At 42.0% G+C, this 24,019-nt stretch overlaps 1 protein-coding gene across 3 annotated transcripts in view; it reads right to left on the bottom strand.

Moving 5' to 3' along the window:
- Positions 1 to 24,019, bottom strand: part of LIMCH1 (LIM and calponin homology domains 1) — a 307,869-nt gene that overhangs the window by 155,641 nt on the left and 128,209 nt on the right. For all 3 annotated transcript variants that reach the window (XM_045018682.1, XM_045018681.1, XM_045018684.1), the window contains exon 3: positions 18,900 to 18,969. In XM_045018682.1, coding sequence (XP_044874617.1) covers positions 18,900 to 18,969 — 70 coding nt within the window. The remainder of the gene's footprint in view (positions 1 to 18,899; positions 18,970 to 24,019) is intronic.

Below are 24,019 nucleotides of genomic sequence, written 5' to 3' on the forward strand. Positions count from 1 at the left end.
CTCTCTGATCTGGACTGTCCCCTTTGCACTAAAGTTAATCTCTCTCACTCTCGGCCACTTACAGTAGTGGCTAAGGGCCACCCAAGAATAGAGCCTCATTGCGCTCGGTGCGGTATAAACAGAGCAGCAGAATGGTCCCTACCTAGACAAGTTTACAGTCTGAATAGACAAGACAGACCCATGGGGAGGAAGGAAGAGAACACCACACAGAGTGAAAAAATGTGATAGCCGCAAATGTTACGTTAGTTCCACAATTACTTAGGGGTTACTTAGGAGAGGATAAGCTAAATGTGGGGGGAGGAATGAGGGGCAGGGGAGGGGAGAAGAGGAGCAGGGCTGGTGCAAAGCTGAGGTGAAGAGTCTGTGAGAAAGGGGAAGAAGAATCAGAAGAGTTGGAGCAAGTGGCCAAATCAGAATTGAGCAGAAATCATCCTGTCAAAGCTGTAGGAAATTATTTGAATGTCCAAAGGTCCCTGCTTTGGCTGCTTTTGCTCCTACCAGCTGGAGTCTCTGCCAGCTCCTTTCTGCAATTGTTCCCCAAAGCCACATGCATTGGAGGGAGCAGGAGAGGCACCAGTTGGGTCCTACTGCCTCCCAAATGGTGGAGGTCTCTCCTGCACTGTTCTGTTTCCAGCGGGTCGGGGGGATGATTGCAAGCAGTTAATTTCAACAGATGCTAATGACACCTACAAAGTAAAGCACGCAATAGCTTCAGATAGCCCCATTTACCAATACCTAAGGGACATAGCACATGTCTTGTATTTTGAAATTTTACCTCCAACTCCAACTGAGCTCAACTGTCCGATTTCTAGCCACAGGAGTGGGGGATCCAGGTGGGAAAATCCAGAATAACAAATTTTAGGGGGGATAAAACAACCCCTGGAGAACAGGGGAAAGAGTGAGGCACAGACTGCTGAGGAGCAGACTGAACCCTCAGTCCCCAGAGGGCAGGATGTCTGAGATAAGCACTGCATACCTAAGCCTGTAGGCAAGACATGTGAATGCAAGATAGACAACAACAGAAATTGGTCAAAATAAAAGCTATTACCTCACCCACCTTGTCTCTCCAATATCCTGGGACTGACATGGCTACACACCCATACAACAATGGAAGATGTGCATGGAGATATTTTATTGTAGCAAAGAATCCTGTGGCACCTTATAGACTAACAGACGTTTTGCAGCATGAGCTTTCGTGGGTGAATACCCACTTCTGCTTGCATCCGAAGAAGTGGGTATTCACCCACGAAAGCTCATGCTGCAAAACGTTTGTTAGTCTATAAGGTGCCACAGGATTCTTTGCTGCTTCTACAGAACCAGACTAACACGGCTACCCCTCTGATACTTGAGATTTTATTGTGTTATTACACTTTACTTCTGTTATGTTTTGTTCCTATTTTGATTAAACATCACTGTTTTGAAAAGGCTTTTTTGGGATCTCTCTTCTCCACTAGATCACAGCTCCCAAAGCAAAGACTTACAGAGGCCAAACCCAGCCAGACTTGGTGAGCAGCCACAGGTGGTACACAAGGTACTCTAGCTCAGGACCCAGTTCAGAATGGAAGAATCACGGGACTCCACCCTGGGAGAGGTAAAGGCGCCCGCCTTCAGTGAGGTGGAGGTCAAAGGTGTAGCTAGCCCTAATCCATGGCACAAATAAAAACATTTTGTTCGGGTTCTGCCAATTGAAAATCCTTGGTTTTCAACAAAAACATTTCTATATTCATCTACTGGGAATCTACACCCTATATGTTCAAAGGTGCAATTTATGTCTACTGTTGCACCTATTTAGATAATTATCTAATTGCACTCACAAATCAGGTTGTCAGCTGTCTAAATGGGTGCAGTACTGATAAAGCTGTACCCTCACTTTTGCACTGCCGATATTTGAGGCCTCGCTTAAATATGGGGAAGGTTGGGAGGAGAAATGAGAAAACTCTCTACATACCACCTTATGCATAGTATTACACAAAAAGCTATGTGAAAAAAATGCTAAGGTTAAAAACCTCAAGCACATACAAAGGTTAGGAAATGCCAGAATTATGTGCGACTCTAATTTGGTCCCCTTGTGCATATGCATTGACACGGTCTTTAATTATATGATCACATACTATTTTTTCCACATTAGGTGCCTCATTCAGTGCAGAGAATGGATGGTGCTCACTTAATAAGCAGCTATTCAATGTTCTGATTTCTCAACATAGTCAGTGTGTGACCCTAAGCCTTATTTACAGCACACGCTTCAAACCCTGTTCTGAAGACAGAGTTATTAATTTTCCTCATAGGATTTTCCTATGTTGCTCCTCAGTATAGTATCTGATATCAAACATCAAATATTAATGAATTTATTCTCACAACACCCTTGGGAAGTGAGAGAGTGGTATCATCCCCTTTTTAAAGAAGCAGAGCTGAAGCACTCTGACATTAAAGATCAAAAGCATCCTCTGATTCTAGATGCCCCATTTGAGATGTTTCAGAGTACTTAGTATTATACAGCACTTCCTATTTTCGAAGCACAGCTCCCAGTGATGCCAGTTGCAGCTGCTAGTGCTCAAAAAACTTTTGCAAATCAGACCTGAGGGTCTCAAACCAGGCACCCAGAAAATGAGGACCAGCCACTCCACGTCCACCTGTCAAAAATGTAGTTTAAGAAAATTTCCCAGAATCACACAGGTCGTCTGTGGCAGAGGCAGGGATAGAATCCAGTTCTCCAGGGCAGCATCTGCCTTAACCATGAGACCATCTTTTCTTTCCTTTTAATCCCATCTCATTTGCCACACACCTTCCAATTTCTGCATCAAATGAGATGGGGGGGGAGGCCTTACAAACAACAGCCTCTTTCACTACACAATCGTGATTCAACCCCATAGCTAGTTCATCCTGCACAATGTATGAAGCAGGGGGTCACAAGGAAAAGACAATATGCGATCACGTAACAAAAGATTGTTAGAGAGTAACGACTAGTCCAGTGGTTAAGGATCTAGCCTAGGACTCAGAGACCCAGGTCACAGAGGTGAGTACAGTTAGGCCAATTATGGCATCAGCCCTGGAGTCATGAGTGATTGCATAGCGCTCAGTAAATTTGTGGACAGAGGCCCAAGTGGCTGCCTTACAAATCTCTAATATTGGAACATTGTGTAGAAACGCCATCAAGGTTAAAACAGATCGCGTAGAATGCACTCTGATGTGCATAGGAGGGTCTGTGTTCTGAATATGGTAACACTTTGAATGCATGTGGAGATCCATTTAAGCAATCTCTGAGTGGATATCATGTCGATTGGTGGAGGGGTCTCTGATACCTTCTTCTCTTTGCAAGTGGGATATAAAAACCCAGAGTGCACAGAGGGACTCGAGAGTCCTTCATTGAGTGGAGCAAATTGTCAGTCTTATTCAAGAACAACTTTTCTTGATCAAAAGGCAAGCCTTCTACTTTTGTTTGCAGTTCTCTAGGGATGCCTGAGGCCTGCAACCAGGATGCCCGGCACAGGCCCTGGCCGTGGTTCTGGCTGCCACATCCTTGACATCCAAAGACGCTTGGAGGGCTGTTTTAGCTATGAGTTGACCCACAAGGAGCTTCGCTGTGAACGAGCTAAGTTTCCCATAGTTATCATAATCATATTTAGCCAACAAGGCTGAATAGTTGGTGACTCTGAACTGTAATGTGCTCAAAGAATAAACTTTGTGGCCGAACAGGTCACGCCTCTTGTATTCCTTATCTTGTAGTGTCAATCTAAGCAGAGTTTGTTTACTGCATTGGTTAGCGGCATCGACTACCAAGGAGTTGGGAGGCGGATGTGAGAAGAGGAAGTCTAGCCCTTTGGCAGGGACATAATACTTCCTATCCGCCCTGCATGTTGACAGAATTGAGGCCAGTGTCTGCCAGACTGTCTCTGCTGGTTCCAGGATTGCATCATTGACAGGGAGAGTGATCTTGGAAGTAGATGACGGTTGTAGGATTTGTACCAGCTTGTGCTGGTTTGTCTGCACTTCCTCCAACGGGATGTCTTGGCCTTGAGCAACCAGGAACTATTTATGCAGGAACTGCTTGAAGTCATCCACTGAAGTAGGCAGTGGTGGCATGATAGCCTCATCCAAGGAAGAGGAAGAATTGTGTGCTGGAGATTTAGCTTCCTGGTCTGTGCCTGTTTCAGTGTAATCCCCAACTTCCTGAACCTCCGTGGGCTGGAAGAAACAGAGTTAGACCTCAGTTCACCTCTAAGAGCCGTGGGTGGACTGGAGTGGGGGCCCCAGTAAGTTGCCCAGGGTTCCCAGTGTACCCATTGCATTGGGAAGGCCATTGGTGGATACATACACAGCGGTCTGCACCATGGTTGAGCCATCTTGTTGTAATAGCATCTCGGCCCCATATGGCTCCAAGGTGGTCATCGTTCTTTTGGTGATGAATGGTGTGGTGAGAAAGTGCATGGTTCCTGCACCTCATCATCGTCTTCCCTGGATGAATGTACCGCTTCATAAGAAATGTGGGGATCTCCTCCATAGCTCACGGGGGAGCACTCAGTACCAAGTAATGGGGACTGCGGTGCTGATGATACAATCACATTTCTCCGTTGCAGCAGAGACTGTGGCAGTTCTGATGTCTGCACCATCAGTGTTGAGGGGGGTGCTCTCGTCATTGTCAACAGATGCTGTGGCGGTTTGGTAGGTGCCAGCATGGTGCCTGAAGAGATGCTCGGTACCGAGCCCCTTAAGGGTGAACTCGGTGCTGTGGAGGAGGCATGTCTTCATCTGTGCCTTGATTCAGTCTCCTTTGCTCGGACTTGGTGGTGACAGAAGTACCCGGAACATCATAGGTGCTCACCTGAGCATGTGTTGTCGCTATCCCTGATGCCATGGCAGGAGATTGCCATTGTTTCTACAGTGCTCTCTGCGGAGACATCTGTGCCCTCTTCCTCAGTCTTTTGGAGGATAGGTCTCCTGTTCCTACCGGAGGAGTGCCCAGAGAGGCAGTCCATGTGTCCGTTTCAGGTTGGAGAAATTTCTCCATCAAGATCATTTTTAGCCTGAGATCCAGGTCACACGGGTCTCTAGCTTTCGCTTTGCTACAGTGGGCGCATTTTTGTGGAATATGTGCCTCACTGAGTGCCCGTCTAAAATGGGCAGTGCTTTGTGGCAGGAGTCACATCGCTTGAATCCTGGGGAGCCAGTTAACTGCCCCGGTGCAGGATGGATAATTAGAGAAAATAAACTTTTTTGTAATAAAAATAAACTATAATACTAACTTTATATATGACTATATGACAATCATCCTGGACATTCTATTACAGATTTAAAAGTAGCCATAGTTGAACAAAAAAACTTCAGAAACAGACTTCAAAGAGAAACTGTAGAACTAAAATTCATTTGCAAATTTAACACCATTAATTTGGGCTTGAATAGGGACTGGGAGCGGCTGGCTCACTATTTTCCTCTCCTGGAGTTGACACCTCCTCATCAATTGTTGGGAGTCAACTACATCTACCCTGATTGTATTGGCCCTGTCAACACTGGCTCTCCACTTGTGAGGTAACTCCCTTCTCTTCATGTGTCAGTATAATAATGCCTGCATCTGTAACTTTCACTCCATGCATCTGAAGAAGTGGGTTTTTATCCACGAAAGCTTATGCCCAAATAAATCTGTTAGTCTTTAAGGTGCCACCGGACTCCTTGTTGTTTTTGTGGATACAGACTAATATGACTACCCCCGATACATGTCTGCCCCAGAGCTCCATATTCAGCTGAGGACAGTTCAAAAGGAACTAGAGAGCTCAGGTTGTGTGCATGCTAGACAGGGGTGGCTCTAGGTATTTTGCTGCCCCAAGCACTGCAGGCAGGCTGCCTTCGGCAGCTTGCCTGCGGGAGGTCCCCGGTCCCACGGATTCGGCGGCACGCCTGGGGGAGGTCCGCCGAAGCCGTGGGACCAGCAGACCCTCCACAGGCATGCCGCCGAAGGCAACCTGCCTGCTGCCCTCGCGGTGACCAGCAAAGCGCCCCCCCGTGGCTTGCCACTCCAGGCACGCATTTGGCGTGCTGGTGCCTGGAGCCGCCCCGATGCTAGACATGGCACCAGTGTCACTCCGAGATGTCTACTGCACACATACAACCAGCACGGACACTGCTACGTAAATCTCTAATCAACAGCGCTGGGACGCACCAACCTCTGAAGCAGAGCACCCACAGGGACAGCACTTGAAGAAGAACCTTAATTCTGGTATTTCCTAACTTGTGAGTGCTTGACATTGCAACCTTAATATTATTTTAAAGTTTTGTGTATGTGATTTCCTTTTAAAAAGAAAAGTGGATGTAAGCAGAGTCAGGATGAGCTCTACCCTGACATCTGGTGGTGAATTATGGCGAGTGTGGAAAAGAATTTCAGGGGCTGATCGTGTTTGCATAGGCACACCCATTCCGCCTGGCATAGCCCGTGGCAGCCTGAGATGGTTGCTTTGGCAGCTGTGGGATTCCCCAGTTTCTTTGTTGTTGGGGCGGGAGGAGTGGAGTGTTGTCACCCTGATTGTGTGGATGAGGAACTGTGAAACTGCTTTGTGACCGGGAATCTCACCATCAATTGAGTGGCACTCGCTAGACAGGGGAGTGGGCTCCTTGGGTGAGCCAGAAGCATCAATTGCACCTCCTCCTCTGTCCACTGTTGAATACCAGAGCTGATTTTTGATTCCCTTAAGAATCTAAGTTACAGGTTACTGAGCTGAACTCACTAAGAGCTGAAATCACTAAAGAGCTGTGTTAACTAGTGGGGGAGCCTGAAGCTATATTGCAGAGTAGAGCAGCTGGCGGAGCAGAGCAGTTTGTGGGATGGTTGGAGTGCCCACGGAGCGAGCCGAGCCGAGCAGTTTGCAGGGAGGGTTGGAGCGGATCACAGGACTGCTGGTGGAGCAGAGCAGCTGGCAGAGCGGAGCAGCTGGCAGAGCAGAGCAGTTCGTGGGGAAGGCAGAAGCAGAATCCCACGGAGAGGCAGGGAAGTCAGCCCCGGACCACGTAAGGTGCCCCTTTCTACCCAGGCTGGAGGGAGGAAAACCCCTGCAGAGAGACTCTTGAAGTTTGGGGCTGCACTGACCCAGGACAGAGACTTTTGGGTTGCGGACTTTTGGGACTGTGGGTGATTTTTGGGTTGCTGGACTCAAGAGCCCAGGGAAAAGGACACAGTCTAGTTGAGGTGTTTTCCCAATTTAATGCTATATTGTTTCTCTCATGTTATTAAACATTTTCTGCTACACCGAGACTCTGTGCTTGCGAGAGGGGAAATATTGCCTCTTTGAGGCACCCAGGGGTGTGTGTAAGATTTTCCCAGGTTACTGGGTGGGGGCTCAAGCTGATTTGCATTACATTGTAGGGAAGGGACCCCTATGTATTGAACCCGGCCCTTGCTGCTATCAGTTCGGCCTGGCAGAAGGGTTACATGAACAAAACAGAAATTCTATCATGTGGCATTATATTGACACCCACGTGGTTCATCAGTAGGATTGGAACCATTAGATCCACTACACAGACCTCTGACACTTGAACCAACAGGGTAACGAATAACACTAGTAAGGTAGTCAGCGTCTATGTGGCCCAGCCACTAGGGTAGAATGAGACAATTTTCCATCATTTTTCAAAGAGGAACGCTGGGATTTGGGAATCCTTGGCTCCATTCCAGGTTCTGGAGAGGAATGTGCCCTGCACAGACCCTTCTGCCCCTGCTCCCCCCAAGTTTGACCCTTTCTGCCCATGTCCCCTCAAGCCTGTCCCTGTGCTAGTCCTATTTCCTTATCCTAGTTTCACCCCGACTCCAGCTTTCTGTACCAGTTTTCAAACCTGCTCCGGCTCAGCCCAGTACCAGTCTCTTTGTCCAGCCAGTCCTAGTCTGTCCCTCCAAACTCCATATCCGATCCCACTCTTCCCCCTGCCCAGCTCCTGCTCCCAATTTTCCCCTTGCCCAGCCAGATCCAATCTCCCCAACCAAACACACCCGTTCCCAATCTTCCCTTTGCTCCTCTGTCCCAATCTATTATCTCTTCCCCCACCCTGAACTCTATGCATTTCAGTCAGTTTCCTTCCACCTCCTCCATGCTGCAAGGGCCACAACAGGAATAGCACTGAGAGTACAGAAGAAAGGCCTGGTGCCACAGCAACCCCTAGCTTCCAGGATTAGAACTGCAGAGAAAGTCCTGCTCAGCTCCTGCAGCCTCAGGGGTTGTACAGATAGAATCTTTGGGAAAATGTAACAGTGAAACCCTAATAAGTATCTACTGAACACACGATGTGCCTTTGTTTGTTTTAAAGGACTTGGTCAAATTTTAGTAGTTTTCCATAGGGACAGCAACAGGCATCTCTCGGACACAAAAGTCACCCTTGCAAAAACCAAAACATGCAGGCACTAGAACCTCTCAACAACAAGCTGAAATATTTCTTTTCAATACTGACAAGCAATGTAGTTTCCCTAATCTCATTCTCTGGAAAGGATGAATCATTTTGCTGAAACTCGGGGGGAGGGGGTAGAGAACCCACCTTCAGGCAGACAGTTGGCATAGTAAGTTTCAGTGCAAATGGTTAAAGGTTGACAAAGTGATAAGCAACTGAAAACAGGGTCTTACAATGGGAAGTGTCAGGCAACTTTAATTATAGGCTGTGCTATTAGCTCGACTTAAAATAACTCAACCTTCCGGGTCTAAGTACGTTATACCACTGGCAAACTGGAGAGGTTTCAACTTCAATGATATATGAAACTTAACTTTAGTCCCTATGGGTCATCAGATATTGAAATGCCAAACCATCATTGGTGCAGAACTGATGATCTCTTATCCGATTTACTTGTGTAATTTTGGAAAATTTCATATTCAAAAGATATTTGAAAAAGGTATTTTGAAAACAGGCATTTGATGCTGCCCCAGAATTTGGAACATTGGAAGAGGTTCAGAGAAGATGAATTAGTGGGCATAGCGCAGATAGGATGGTCAAAGATGCATGATAAAGGCAATTTATCATATGGCTCTTATCACAGAGAACTCACCTTGTATTAAACTGCTCAAACACAAGGGTCATTGTCCACTGACAACCTGCACTCCAGAGACAAGACTGCATGGGCAACCAGTGGGACTGATATTGAGTATTATACTCGGTTTACATCTGCTCATTGGTCTACACTTACCTGGTCACTCCATGCTTACTGCTTAATGAAATAATTACATGACTTTCCAGCCAATCCTAAGCCACAAGTTCCCTCCCCCCGCCCCGATATATCTAAATCCATCCACATTACTATGTTATGGAGCAGTAACCAACATGGAGCCAAATGTTGCCTTTAGTTAGGGACCTACAGTTCCTACTGAAGACTATTTTATTTGCAGAAACATGAAGGCAGAATTTGATCTCCTTTATAGATCCAGTGAGGTCATATGGCTTTCTTCCAATCTGGAATGTTGGTATGAAATCCCAGGTGATCAAAGAGGAAAATAGGCGAGAAAATTCACCCAAGTAATGTATCAAATAGAGTCCCTACTCCACTTAAGCAACAGCTACTGTTTAAAGTTACATCTATGTGGAATACTTCCAATTAAAGTTCATTAACCTCTGAACAATCCTTTTCCCCCGAAGTTCAAGTTGAATATAAGAGAATTATAGTGACAAGCCAATTCCTGCAATAATATTTTGCATGTAGCTTTTTGGAAGAAAGAGGAGGGGCTGCTTTCTCCAGTTATTATGAAAAGCTGTCAGGCACACCTTATCATGCATTCTAGCAAGTAACGCCTCCAAGAACAAGATAAAGGATATTACTAATTTTGAATACATCAGAAGAACTGAGAAAAATTGTAAGATGCATTATTTTCGGATAATGTTATATTTACACAGAAAAAGAACTGTATAAGGGACAAATCCAATTGAGTTCTTTTATCTTCCATCAACATACACCTTGAGGGAATAAATATCTGTCACAAGGGGGTAAATGAGGTCCACGAAGCAGTGAAGCTGTGTCAGTCATTTAACTGTAACATGACTAGCACGCCAGAACAGTTCCCAATGCTAAACATGTCTTTTTATTAACGGGTTCTGCAAAGCTGACTGTTTTCTCTCCATATTACTCAAAAAACAAAACAAAGGTGATACCAGCAAGCCACAACCATACATTTCCTAAGCTCTTAACTATACATTACATATGTATATATTCAAAGTGAAATCATTTTCTGGGAACCCTAGGGGGTTTTCTTTTCTGTTTATTGTGTTTAAGTAATATGCAGTATAGCTTCCTTATATTATCTGATTACCATATTTAAAATATGGGTTATGGCTTAATTCAGCTCAACACTTCAACAGCAAAATTACTATTGAATAAATTGGAGGGGTTATTTCTCTCTCTCTTCTGATTGCATACCATGCCAGCTGATAGTCTGTTGCATATGTATCCCTTTACTCTGCAAATATTAGGTCAATTTAAGATTAAACGTGGATAGCTGAAGAATACGATGTAAACCAATGTGGTAGGTTAGGTCTCCAGTACAGATACTACTGTCAGTGTGATGATTAACTTCAAACATTAAAGTGTGTGAGTTTGAGCCAAGTCCATCTGTGCAGCAAGCACGTACAGCTCCTCCAATGAAAGATTTCCACAGAGATGCAGACACTGATATAGACATTTTTGCCAGTGTTGCATTTGGCCTGTTTCTTCTTTTCAGGGGTGAGGAAAGAGATGGGTTTATGGAGAAATACTTGCAAGCAATAAACCTATCAATCCAGTTGAAAAACAGCTGAATTTCAATTTAAAATTTTAGTTTTACTGTTTTCTGTTCCCTCCCCCCACCCAGAAATGCTATTTCCTTGGATTTCTCTGAGTTCTCTGCTGTCAAGGACCCTGTTACATTTTTGCAACCAACAGCTCTTTTATTTTGTTTTCAATGGTGAATTAGCCATAGTATCACTGGACTCAGTTCACACTCCATTAAGGAAGAAATATAGCTAAGCCTTTCTGTTCACTTCCACAGTTTCATAAAAAGCAGAGATTAATATGAACACAGCACATGGCTAAATTCAGTAACAGGAAAGTATGCAATTTATAAGGCTGCTCTGTCCCTCCCAGGTGACATAAATCCAACAGAAAGGAAAAATGGAATGGAAATTCCATTTGAAAGAAGAGTCTAGAGGGCTTGGGGGAAAAAACAAGCATGCAAGGACACATAACAAATGAATTAAAGACAGCATTCTGTTACAGCTGGAATCCAGCACACAGTACAAATCAGCCAAAACACACAGCGCCGTTCCTGACCACTGGTCACACCAGAGGTATTGTTTTAGTCAAATTTTCAGATGTTAATACTGGTGTCAGGCGTAGGTGGTGTAAGAAAACCAGTGACTATTTAGAATGGCACCACTTTTATCACAGAATCTATGGCCAACAATTGAAGTACTTTGCTGTGTAGATATTTACCATTTCATCCATCACCATCCACAAGCATTTCTGTGGCTACCAAGGCCAAGATCTACATCAGAATTAAACAGAAGTAAAATTCATAACCATTGAAAACAGTGACTCAACATGAACAGCGAGACTTCTATTCAGAGATAGCTGTGGTGAGACACTGGTTTGTTTAGAGACAACACCATCAGCAATTAAAGCTGGGGTTCTCAAACTGGGGGTCAGGACCTACAGGGGGTCACGAGGTTATTACATGGGGGGGGTCGTGAACTGTCAGCCTCCACCCCAAACCCTGCTTTGCCTCCAGCATTTATAATGGTGTTAAATATGTAAAAAAAGTGTTTTTCATTAATAGGGGGGGGTCGCACACAGAGGCTTGCTATGTGAATGGGGTCACCAGTACAAAAGTTGGAGAACCACTGAATTAATGCATGTGAAGAACAGAGAAATGGAAAAGTTATCCTATATTATGAGTTTGGATACACTAGAGAGAAATATGTTGTAACTACAAACCAGGGAATGTTACACAAAGATTAAAGAATTGGTGAGGAGAAAACACAAGAGGAAGGTACTTTTTGTAAAGCAATAAATGTTAAAAATGTAACAAAATTGTTTCATATGACTTCATCTTTCCCCTTTCCCTCAGTGCCCTGATTGTTCACCATAACAACATACATTAAAGTTCTATGCATTGACCTCACATAAAATTTAATTCCTTATTATGTACCTTATGACAGATAATAGCGCACCATATTTATCCTCTGACTGTCATTTACCTGGAAATAAAAGATGTACTTAATCTATTGGACTTAATTCACAAGTCCTTAAAAGCAAACATAGTTCTGAAATATCGATGAGGTAACATGTAAATCCAAAAATATACAGTAATTTATGCAACAGTTCAGTGTTTAAAGCAAATCCCAGATACTAGCAGACAGGCAACTATGACTCTTAACAAGGTTTCTAGCAAGTTCCTGAAGATTACTTTGCCAAGTCAAACTTCCTAAGAAAATAATTTACTAAAAAGCCTGTTTTAAAGGGAACCGGTCTTTTTAACACAGTATGTTATCATTCTCTTCCTTTCGGTGTATTAACTATGCACTCATGCAGCTTTTGGGGAGATGTTTTCCTATTGCTAAACTTCACAAATATTGCAGAGCTGTGTACAATACATACATTGAAAAATAAATACTGCAGTATACAGACGTTTCTTCGTTAGTGCTGAACCATGAGCCAAGATATGAGCAGAAGTTCAGCCCCTCGACTTTGTCTTGGCTATTTCCTACTATTATATTTGACTCTTTCACACAGACTCTGAAGTAAATGTCTAAATTCCTGTGGGGATAGTGCAAGGACCTGAAGTAAGGCTATAAACTCTGCTAAGCCCTGTCAAACTAAAGATAAGGCATAAACTTTTTTCTTTTCTCACAAAGTGACATTATTCAGGGACAAGGAGAAAAATCTGGAAGTGAAAAACTTTTTCCAGAAATAATATAGAGTGGTTACCATTGAAAAGTCAGCATTTATCCACAGTGGTATCTGAAATAATCTAAATTTATGAAAATAATGAGGTAAGAAATATACACGGTACTACGCAGTGGTATGAAATAACTATTGATACAAGTCAACTTTTAAAAACGGTGATCACTTACATATATCCGACAAAATGGGTATTCACCCACGAAAGCTCATGCTCCAATACGTTTGTTAGTCTATAAGGTGCGACAGGACTCTCTGCTGCTTTTACACTTACATATATTACACCAAATTGATTAAATTAACAGCAACTTGAACTCAGTGAAAAATTGTGGGTTTAATGAAATCACTAAATCTACTCTAAACCACTGCTCTTTTCATTATAAAAGTTTCATAATGTTAGCTGGGCTTCTATTTAGTGAAGCAAACAAAATACCTTTCCAGATGCCCATAGTTAAACACAAAGATGGAGTTTCTGGAAGGTTGACAATGGTAACAACTGAAAGTCGAATATCAATTCCTGGCTTGAAGATCCATGTTTCCAGAAGAAAGATCTTTTAAATTAAACACTCCATTACTATTAATGACATATTATTGGGGTATTCTGTACATTTGATTTTTTTGTTAGCAAAACTATATTTTCATATTAACAAATAAAATACATTCTCATTCCTGCATATGCTTAATCAAATTTAGTATGTACTCAAACATTGTAGGTCCTAAGCTTAAAAGCAACCCAACATTTTAATGTCCAAGTTCCATTTGGTTCTAGCAAAGCACAATTTAGGGGCTGCTGTTAACAGAAGCAGCAGCCACCCTGAATTTGGAAGCAAATTAAAATTATGCTTGACAGCTGTATTTTGAGCATATTTAGTCATGGTGATTGTCAAAATCCTATACTGTGAGCTCTCTGACTGGGCAAGGATTCTTTTGTCTTTGGATTACTTGTTTGTGTGGTGCCTAGTATAATGAGGCCCTGACAATAAAGATAAAGATAATAATAGGAGATATACCAATCTCCTAGAACTGGAAGGGACCTCAAAAGGTCATTGAGTCCAGTCCCCTGCCTTCACTAGCAGGACCAAGTACTGATTTTTGCCCCAGATCCCTAAGTGGCCCCCTCAAGGACTGAACTCACAACCCTGGGTTTAGCAGGCCAATGCTCAAACTGCTGAGCTATCCCTGCCCCCCGCTCCCTGAATCCTTAGCTGCTACCACAATACAAAATAATACTTATCAGCATGGATGTTCTCCTAGTATGCACAGTATTTGTGAACGAATCATGAATTGCTCCTTATTAAGCCATGTGCTGAAGCCAATGATAACAGCTGAAGTTTCAGAGCATCCTGAGATGTAGCTATCTTTTATTAGTCCCTAAAGCCAAGACAGCTCGGTCAGTAGATAAAAGAGATTACCCACGCATAATATTTTCCACTACAAATTCTTATCTTCTGAGAAGCCATTAAAATGCTAAATAGAAGTATATGGGCAACAGCTGCTGCACGAAGAGTCCCCGGCACCAATCAGGATGTGCTTAGTACTGCCTACCAAGATGGGCTGAAAGCCTAATACCAACAAGTTCTTTTGAACATAGTGTCCTCTTTGCTTTCTTCCCTTAGCAGACTCTCACCAAAAAATGCTAGGAGCACCTTGAGACTTAGCTCAACAAACAGCTTAGTTCAATTATGTACTGTACGGTCATGAAATTAATTTGACCATCTGCTCTTGGATATAGAAGCTAAACAAAAAATAAATACTCCCAAGTATTCAGCATGGCAGCTATACTGAACTTTATCTCCAACTCTGAAAAAGCATCAAAAATTGGATGTTTTCCTCCAGGGCTGTACCAAATACTCATTATGTCAGCTAGGAAATGTTTGCAACAGAAAGAACAGAGAATCGAGATTCATCAGACTTGAACAGCGACTGAAGTGTTTGAGCACTGATGCTCTGGAAGTGTGCAATCATGTGCAGAATTTTGTAACTGGATGCATGTTAAAGTGTTGTAAAACTTACCCTATTTTTCACCAAGTTCTTGTAAACCAGAGCTACAGTTTTAGGTGGAACCAGTCTCTGGAGTTCAAAATAAAATATGTTTTACTGAGAGTGGAAAAATATTGACTTTCTAGAGGCCATTTCCACCCTAGTGTGCACGCACTGGGGTGAGTCATACATACTTCTTTCCAGTTCATTCACCCTAGTGACTATATACTATGTCAAGCCAACTGTAGCTTATATAATAAACAAGATCTTATGAAAAAGGAAGGAATGTCCCTCAGGTGCATCAGTCAGCTAGCTAAACAGTACAGCTGTTTCTGGACTACAGTGTTAGTATTCCAGATTTCTCCAGGCATGTGACATAGTAGAGTGTGGATAAAGAAAGAAAAAGTTATCCTCTACATCTTATAAACATACTTATGGTGTCTACTCATTAAAAATAATATTTTTAAAGTACTGACAACAGACTAAAGGCCTGATCCTCCTTCCAAGGAAGTCAATGGGTGTTTTGGAGCTGTGCACAGCATTTATAATTTACTCATCACGTTGGTATGCCATAGTGCTTACAAAGGACAGTTGGAGCAGGATTGGGTTACAAGTCAAAAGGCAAGGGGACATTTATGAGGTTTTTGTTTTAAACAACTAATCCATATCACCGTAGACAGATGTACTCACTGTTAAATTCACTTTTGAGGGGGGGTGTCTTTTTTCCCCTAGACTAGTATTTTTCTGTAGACATATTTAGAAAAACCAACGACAAAAGGCAAATAGATGCATAGAAATAGAAACATTACTTTCAAACAAGTGAAAAGTAACTCCCTGCATGAATAAGAGCCTAAAACCAGATGAAATTTAAAAATTTCAGGCAACAGGAGTTCAGCAATACACAGTGAAACAACAAAACAATACTATTTACATTATTCCTCCCACTACCATCAAGTTATCTGGGGCATTGTACAAGCAAATATTGAAAAAATTCCAACATAATACAATATCCAACCTCTTAAAACCTCTGAGTAAAGACCCAAGAATGGTATTTCTGAAAGTACCGTTGAAGTTAAAAATGTGCTTATAAAAAACTGAGGAGGGATAAAACAAGATGAATTTCAGAGGTGAGTAAGTGACATACTAGGGACCCTCACAGGAGAGTTATGATCACCTGCTGACTTCAGGCACCATGGTGAAATCCTAAAAAAGTGTGGATGGTGTGTAAACGTCTATGCAAGTCAATAATAGGTCCAAGAAGCAGGTCTCCAAGGCCAAGTTATGGTATTCACCAATAGCACAAACTTAGTCAATTGGACATCTTATAGGCATCCAATGTCCTCTTTTTTTCTTTAATTTAAGACCAGGTTAGGGTGACCAGACAGCAAACGTGAAAAATCTGGACAGGGGGTGAGGGATAATAGGAGCCTATATAAGAAAAAGACCCAAAAATCGGGACTGTCCCTATAAAAACGGGACATCTGGTCACCCTAGACCAGGTAAATAAATCACCTTGTAATGAATGCATTACACACACACACACACAAATGTTAAGTCACATTTTTGTTTCTACATAGCTTAGCAATGTTTTAACATGAAAATTATGCAGGGGATCATTGCTTCAACCATCAAAAGGGGTTTAGTATATAGTGTATATAAGTAACCTCCATTATTGCTGGGATTTACAGTCCTAAATCTACAAAGCAATTAGTGAAAGAACAGGCACCATAACTCACATGGGCATATCATAAGCCTAAAGGTTTTGCACCCATAGATAAATTTTTATTTTACCTGTAAAGTCAGTTTACAATCATTCTGCTGTGAACGTAATCTGCAGTTTGTAGTGTTTTGTGGTAACAGCAAATTAGAAACATTGACTTCCCCACCCCCTAAAAAGCCATCTTCTTCTTTTGAAAGGAAAGTTAATAGATTCTAAGGTCAGAAGGTACCACTGTGATCATCTATGCTGACCTCCTGTAGAGCACAGGTCACAGAACTTCCCCAAAATAAATCCTACAGCATATCTTTTAGAAGAACATCCAATCCTGATTTAAGAATGGTCAGTGATGAAGAATCCACCACGACCCTTGGTAAACTGTTCCAATGGTTAAATCACCCTCGCTGTTAAAAATATACACCGAAATTCCAGTATGGATTTATCTAGCTTCAACTTTGAGGGACTGAATAGTGTTATACCTTTCTCCATTAGGCCGAAGAGCCTATTATTAAATACTTATTCCCCATGTAGGTACTTAAAGACAGTAATCCTGCCATTCCTTAACCTTCTCTTCGGTAAGATAAACAGATTGAGCTCATTGAGTCTACCATTATAAGGAATGTTTTCTAATCTTTTGATCATTCTCGTGGCTCTTCTCTGAACCCTCTCCAATTTATCAACATCCTTCTTGAATTGTGGCACCTGAACTGGACACAGTATTGCATGCAGCAGAAGCATTCTTTATTCCAAGCTGTATACATTTAGCCATATTAAAACACATTATTGTTTGCTTGCTTGCGCCCAGTTCACCAAGCAATGTAATTGCTCTTAATCAGCGACCTGTCAATTTTGTAATTTACCACTCCCCCAGTTTGTGTGTCACATCCAAATGTTATTAATAATGATTTTATGGTTTCTTTCAAGTTACTGATAAAAATGTAAAATAGTGCAGGGCCAAAAACCAACCCCTGCGGGACCCCACTGGAAACAGATCCACTTAGTGACAATTCCCCATTTACAATTACATTTTGAGACCATCAGTTAGCCAGTTTTTAAACAATGTAATGTGTGGCATGTTAATTTTATATCGTTCTAATTTTTTTTTATCAAAATGTTGTGCTGTACCAAGTCAAATGCCTTACAAAGGTTTAAGTATATTACCTCAACACTATTATCTTTATCAACCAAACTTGTAATCCCATTTTTAAAAAATGATCTCAAGTTAGTTTGACAGGATCTGTTTTCCATAAACCAGTGTTGATTTTTAGTTATTACATTACCCTCCTTTAATTCTTCATTAACTGAGTCCCATATTAGCCACTCCATTATTTTTCCTGGGATCAATGTCAGGTTAACAGACTTATAATCACCCAGGTCATCCCATTTACCCCTTTTAAAAAGGGACACAACATTAGATTTCTTCCAGTCTTCTGGACCTTCCATGGTGCTCCAAAACTTATTGAAAAATCAACATTAATGGTCCAGTGATCTACTCCGTCAGTTCTTTTAAAATTCTTGGATGCAAGTTATCTGAACCTGCTGATTTAAAAATATGTCTAACTTTAGTAGCTTCTGTTTAACATCCTCCAGAGATGCTAGTGGGATGGAAAGAATGTCACCATCACCATATGACGAGACTATATCACTCCTTTTTCCACAAATGCAGAACAGAAATGTTTATTTAACTCTTCTGCTTTTTTGCACCATTTCCATCTAGTAATGGACCAATACCATTGCCAGAATTATTTTTGTTCCTAATATAGTTAACAAACTCCTTCTTATTGTCCTTAACTCTGTTGGTCATATATTTTCCCTTCGGTTCCTTGGCTTCCCTTATAAATTTTTGACAATTCCTAACTTCTAATCAACTTCCCCTTTCTTCTATTTGTTATAAATTTTTTTACAGTTGCCTTCACTTCCCCACTAGACGCCAGGTTGGTTTTTTTAGCCAGAATTCTATTACAAAGTTAGTTATGCATTAAATGAGGAATCCAGGACAATTGTATTTTCATTCTTGAATGTTTAAACAATTTTGATGCATCAAATCTTTCTAAAACTGGCACCAGAAATCCAAAATACGTACTTCGGAATCACCACATTTAGCACCTGCCTAGAAGAGAGATACTAATAGGATTTGAGTTCTCCTGCCACCATAGAAGTAGTTAAGATTGGAATTCCTGCACTGGGACTGTCTGGGTTTAACAGGATAAAAGAGTTCATACTACTTTAGAATATATTACAGGATTAAAAGAATCACTGTCATAAAATTGGGATGTCAAGAGGAATATTGAAAGATTTATCTCAGTTTAAGATACTCACCAACCCTGCAATAGGGGTCGACAGTCTATTGATCTTTTTTACCAGTCCAGGCTTTATTGCATTCAGCAACCTGTCATGAGAAAGAAATATTTAAAAATTAGTTACAAAATATGAATAAAAAGCCTTTTGCCCAGCATGTAACTAACTAAATTACATTCCTGAAATGGTAGAAACACCTATAAAAATCATTAACAGAGAATTAAATAAAATTTCGAAAATGTATAACTCTAGATCAGGTCAGTGTCTAAAAGCCCTTGATAAGCTTTGATCCAAATCAGGTCACCACACTCCACATTTGGAGGACCAGACACAGCACCGTGGAGGACTGAGTGGGGAGGAAAAGTCAGGGTGCTTATAAAGGAGTGAGATGGAAAGGATAAAATGGCAGCTTCTTTATTGTAGGGGTAAGGAAAGGGAAAGGTCTGTGCCCCTCCAAGCAGCCAAAAAGGAGGCCTCGAACTTTTTGCATGTGCATTTGAGGTTGAATTATGACCCTGAAGTACTCTCACACACTTGGGGTGGTGATCTTCCCCCTCAAAAAACTAAAAGGCAAATAAAATAACCCCAAGTATTTTTAAAACAAACTAACATTCTAATGATTTGGGGGGCCCGATTCATGATTTTTTAATGCTCAGTGTCTACAATATTGCAGTTACCCACTCATTATTCACCAAACTTAGGGGAGCTGTGTGAAAACAACTTCACAGTTCTTCTCCATGAAAATCAAACAGGACATAACATTTGTAGCTCCGTGGATCTAGGAGTAGGAAGCAGAGGTGTGTTGTTTAGATGTTGCTTGTAATTATTAGAACTGGGAGCACTGGCTGTTGGGAATCTGAAAGGACAGGAAACAGGAAGGAGGGTGGAGGAGGTAGAGAGAGTTACAGAGGGTGCAGCAGCAGCAGCTTGGTAAAGAGGTTTCCACTTTATTTTTGAAGTCCTGTTGAAGTTTGTTAGTACCTTGCCTGGTTGAGAAACATTTAGAGGATGGATCTTCTGCCTCTGAACCCACCTGCACCCTTTCTGCAAAGCCCAGGTGAGCCTCCAATTGCTTTTACTGCCTGGATCCATATGTTTGAGACTTATCTGCTTGCAACCAGTGCTACAGAGATTTCTGAAGTAAGAAAGCGTGCTCTGCTAATCCACTGCCTTGGAGCAGAAGGGCAGCATATATTTTACACTTTTCCCCTTGCAGATGATAAATATGAGACTGCACTCACCGCATTAAAGAACTTTTTTGTGCCAAAAGTGAACGTAGTAGCTAATCGCTACAGATTTCACCAGCATGAGCAGAAACCAGGGGAGACTATAATGCAGTATATTGCTTCCCTGAGGAGTCTGATTATAACTTGTGACTTTGGGAATAAGGCAGATGAGATGATTAGAGACCAACTCATTGAGAAAACAACCATGCTTCATGTAAGAAAATGCTTACTTCTAGAACCACAACTTACACTAGAAAAAGCAATAACCATTGCTACTCAGACTGAGTCAGCTACAGCTGAAGCCAAAATAATGAGCAGGGATACAGGAGGCACAGTCCAGGCTGTGACTCCTTTGCAGAAAAGTTCACTATCGCTGCAGACAAACAATTGCAAGAGGAAAACTAATGAAAAGCCACTGAATCAGCAAATTCAAAATACAGTAAAAGCATGCTTTTGGTGTGGATCCTCACAACACCTTGCAAGCTACACAGAATGTCCAGCAAAAGTAGCTCAGTGCAATCATTGCAAAAAGATTGGGCATTTTGCTAAAGTATGTCGCAGTAGCCAGTTCAATCAACAGGTGCATGCAGTTACAATACTGGATGTTACTGTGCTGAGTGTGGACAAAACCACTGCTGCACATATTCCAGAACACAAAGTGCACTGTAAATGTTTCTGCCATACCCTCAGGCAAATCACACTCTATTCAGCTAATGTTGGACACTGGCTCAGCAGTATCTATACTACCTGATTCCATCTATTTGCATTACTTTAAAGCTGTGCCTCTTACTGAACCCAAACTTCAGTTGGTGTGCTATTTGAAAAACCATATTCCAGTACATGGCTGCCTGCCAGCAATAGTTACTTTCAGTGATTGCTGTGTAACTGCAGAGTTCTACATTGTCCACAAAAGGCGCTCCTATCCTTGGCAGAGATTTATTGGCTGCTTTAAATCTCAGGGTAGTTAATGGATGAATTGATCTTCCTCAGCAAAGCACTCTTGTGGTACACACACCAGTTTCAGCTGGGACCCAACATGGGGTTGAGGAGAAACTTGGCTGTGCTTATGGGTTTCTGTAGAAAGTTAAAATGCGGAATACTGTGATGCCTGTACGACAGAAATTACGGCGCTTACCATTTTCAGTCAGGGAAGCTGTTTCAGAGGAACTTAGAAAACTTGTTCAAAAGAATATTATTGAAGAGATTAACTCCTTGGAATGGGTTTCACCTATAGTAGTGACGCAGAAGAAGGGTGGAGGCATTCGCCTTTGTGTGGACTTAAGGGAGCCAAATAAAGCTATTGTGATTGACAGCCATCCTCTTCCTCACATAGAAGAAGTATTTGCAGAACTCCGTGGAGCAAAGATGTTTTCTACTCTCGATTTGCAGAGCGCATACCACCAGGTTATGTTGCATGAAGATAGCAGAGACCTCACAGCATTTATTACACAAGGGACTATTTTGTTTTAAACGTGTTCCATACGGTCTCACATCAGCCCCAAGTGCCTTCCAAAAAAATGATGTAATTGATTCTGAAGAATCAACATGGAGTTCAGTGCTATTTGGATGATATTCTCATGTTTGGAAATACTACTGAGGAGCATGACAATAACCTTTAGTCTGTACTAAACTCCATCAGCAAAGCAGGCCTCAAGCTTAATAGGTCCAAATGCAAATTTAGACAAACTGAACTCTCCTTTCTGGAGCATACAATTTCACAGGCTGGACTAAAACCTGATCCAGATCATATCCTGGCAATTTCAAATGGTCCTCCTCCAACAGATTTGCAAACCTTACGTTCCTTCTTGGGTCTTACCTCCTGGTATGCAAAATTCATTCCCAGTTATGCTTCTGTCATTGAACCATTACGAGAATTACTATGGAGAAGTTCAACCTTACTGTGGACAACAGATGCACAAGCTAGTTTCGAAACAGGGGAAGACTTGATTGTACATAGTCCAGTACTTGCACTATTCAGTCCTTCGTTGCCCACAATTGTAACTACTGAGGCTTCTGATTATGGACTTGGGGCTGTCCTTATACAACTTCATGAGGACAACACAGAGAGGACTGTTGCATTTGCTTCAAGGACACTGAGTAATGCTGAGAGAAAATATTCTACAGTCGAAAAAGAAGCACTTGCTTGTGTCTGGGCTACTGAAAGATGGAGAACTTACCTGTGGGGCCGCACATTCAAGTTGCGCACAGACCACCGCCCTTTGATGACGTTGCTCACCACAAAAGGACTGGGAAGAGCAGGATATCGTATTGCTAGATGGTCTGCAAGACTATTCTCTTTCAGTTATGAACTGGAATATAAACCTGGAAACAAAAATGTGGTAGCTGATTGCCTTTCTTGCCTGCCTTTGCCTTCACCAGATGGTCCACCGGAGGATGAGGATGTAGTAGTTGCGCTTATTACAAGTGCTCTTACTGCAGTTACAAGAGAACAATTTCAAGCTGCTTGTTCAGTGTGTCCAATTCAACAAAAACTATGGGAATTTCTGACAAAGAGATAGCCCAGGAACCCTAAAAACCTTGACCCAGTTTTGATGCCTTATTTTAGAGTTTGGGATGAACTTTCTTTGCTCGATGACTGTGTGCTACGAGGTACACACCGGCTACTTGTGCCAAAAGAATTACAGTCAAAACTCACACACCTGGCACACGATACTCATCAAGGAATTGTCAGAACCAAACAATGACTATGGGATCTGTATTGGTGGCCAGAGACGGATTCTCAAACTGAAGCACTCGTAAAATCCTGTGTCACTTGCCAAATGCATAATAAGACAGCAGTGACATGTACCCCTCCATTACCCCTCCGTTCCTCTTCCTGAATCTGCATGGGAAAAAGTGGCAATTGACATTGTAGGACCCTTTGATACTGCTCCAATTGACTGTCGTTATGTCATCACTTTAATAGACTATTTCAGTAAATGGCCTGAGGTAGCGTTTACATCGCAAATCTCTTCTGCTACAGTAATTAAGTTCCTCTCTTCAGTTTTTAGCAGGGAAGGTAACCCCAAAGAACTGGTTTCCGATAATGGTAGTCAATTTACTTCCCTGGAGTTTGAAACTTTTCTAGCAGAGTGGAACATTTTACACAGAAGGTCATCCCTATATTACCCTCAAGCCAATGGTGAAATCGAACGGTTTAACAGAAGTTTGAAAGAGAGTTTGCAAATAGCTTAACTGGAAGGGTGATTGTGGATAACCTTCACTACTGATTTCTTGCAAGCATACTGGGCTACATGACATGCCACAACGCAAAGATCACCTGCAGAGTTACTGCATGGGAAACAGATGAATACTAAACTGAACATTGCTGGATTGTTAAAGACACGACCTGAGGCCCCAACCGAGGATGATGTGAGAAAAACAGTTGAACAGAACCAAGCAAAGTATAAGGCTTTCACGGACAAGCGGTGGGGTGCTAAGGAACCAAAGTTTGAGTGTGGTTCCTTCGTTAGAATACGAAAACCTGGAATTTTACACAAAGGGGACCATAAATTCACAGCTCCTCTTAAAATCATAGAGAAGAAAGGACCTTACACCTATCAACTTTCTGATGGGTGGGTATGGAATGCTTCTTATCTTGCACCTGCCTGTGCAACAAGAGGAGATTATGCCAACACCCAGTCTGCATTGGATGACTTCACCATAGTATCAACACAACAAGACATTGCACTGGAACCAGGGCTTAAGAGATGGCTTGTCAGACCCAGACGACCACCTGTCTGGACTAGAGATTACGTTATGTAGTATCTACAGTGTTTTCAGTGTAATATTTCTGCCAATAGTTTAGTGACTTCTTTCCTATTTGTTCCTGTGGTTAGAACAACAATGTTTATTTTAATTGGGAGAGTTTCTTAAGAGAGGAGGGAATGTGGTGTTTAGATGTTGCTTGTAATT

Source organism: Mauremys mutica, chromosome 5, assembly GCF_020497125.1.
Source record: "Mauremys mutica isolate MM-2020 ecotype Southern chromosome 5, ASM2049712v1, whole genome shotgun sequence".
Taxonomy (NCBI): Eukaryota; Metazoa; Chordata; order Testudines; family Geoemydidae; genus Mauremys; species Mauremys mutica.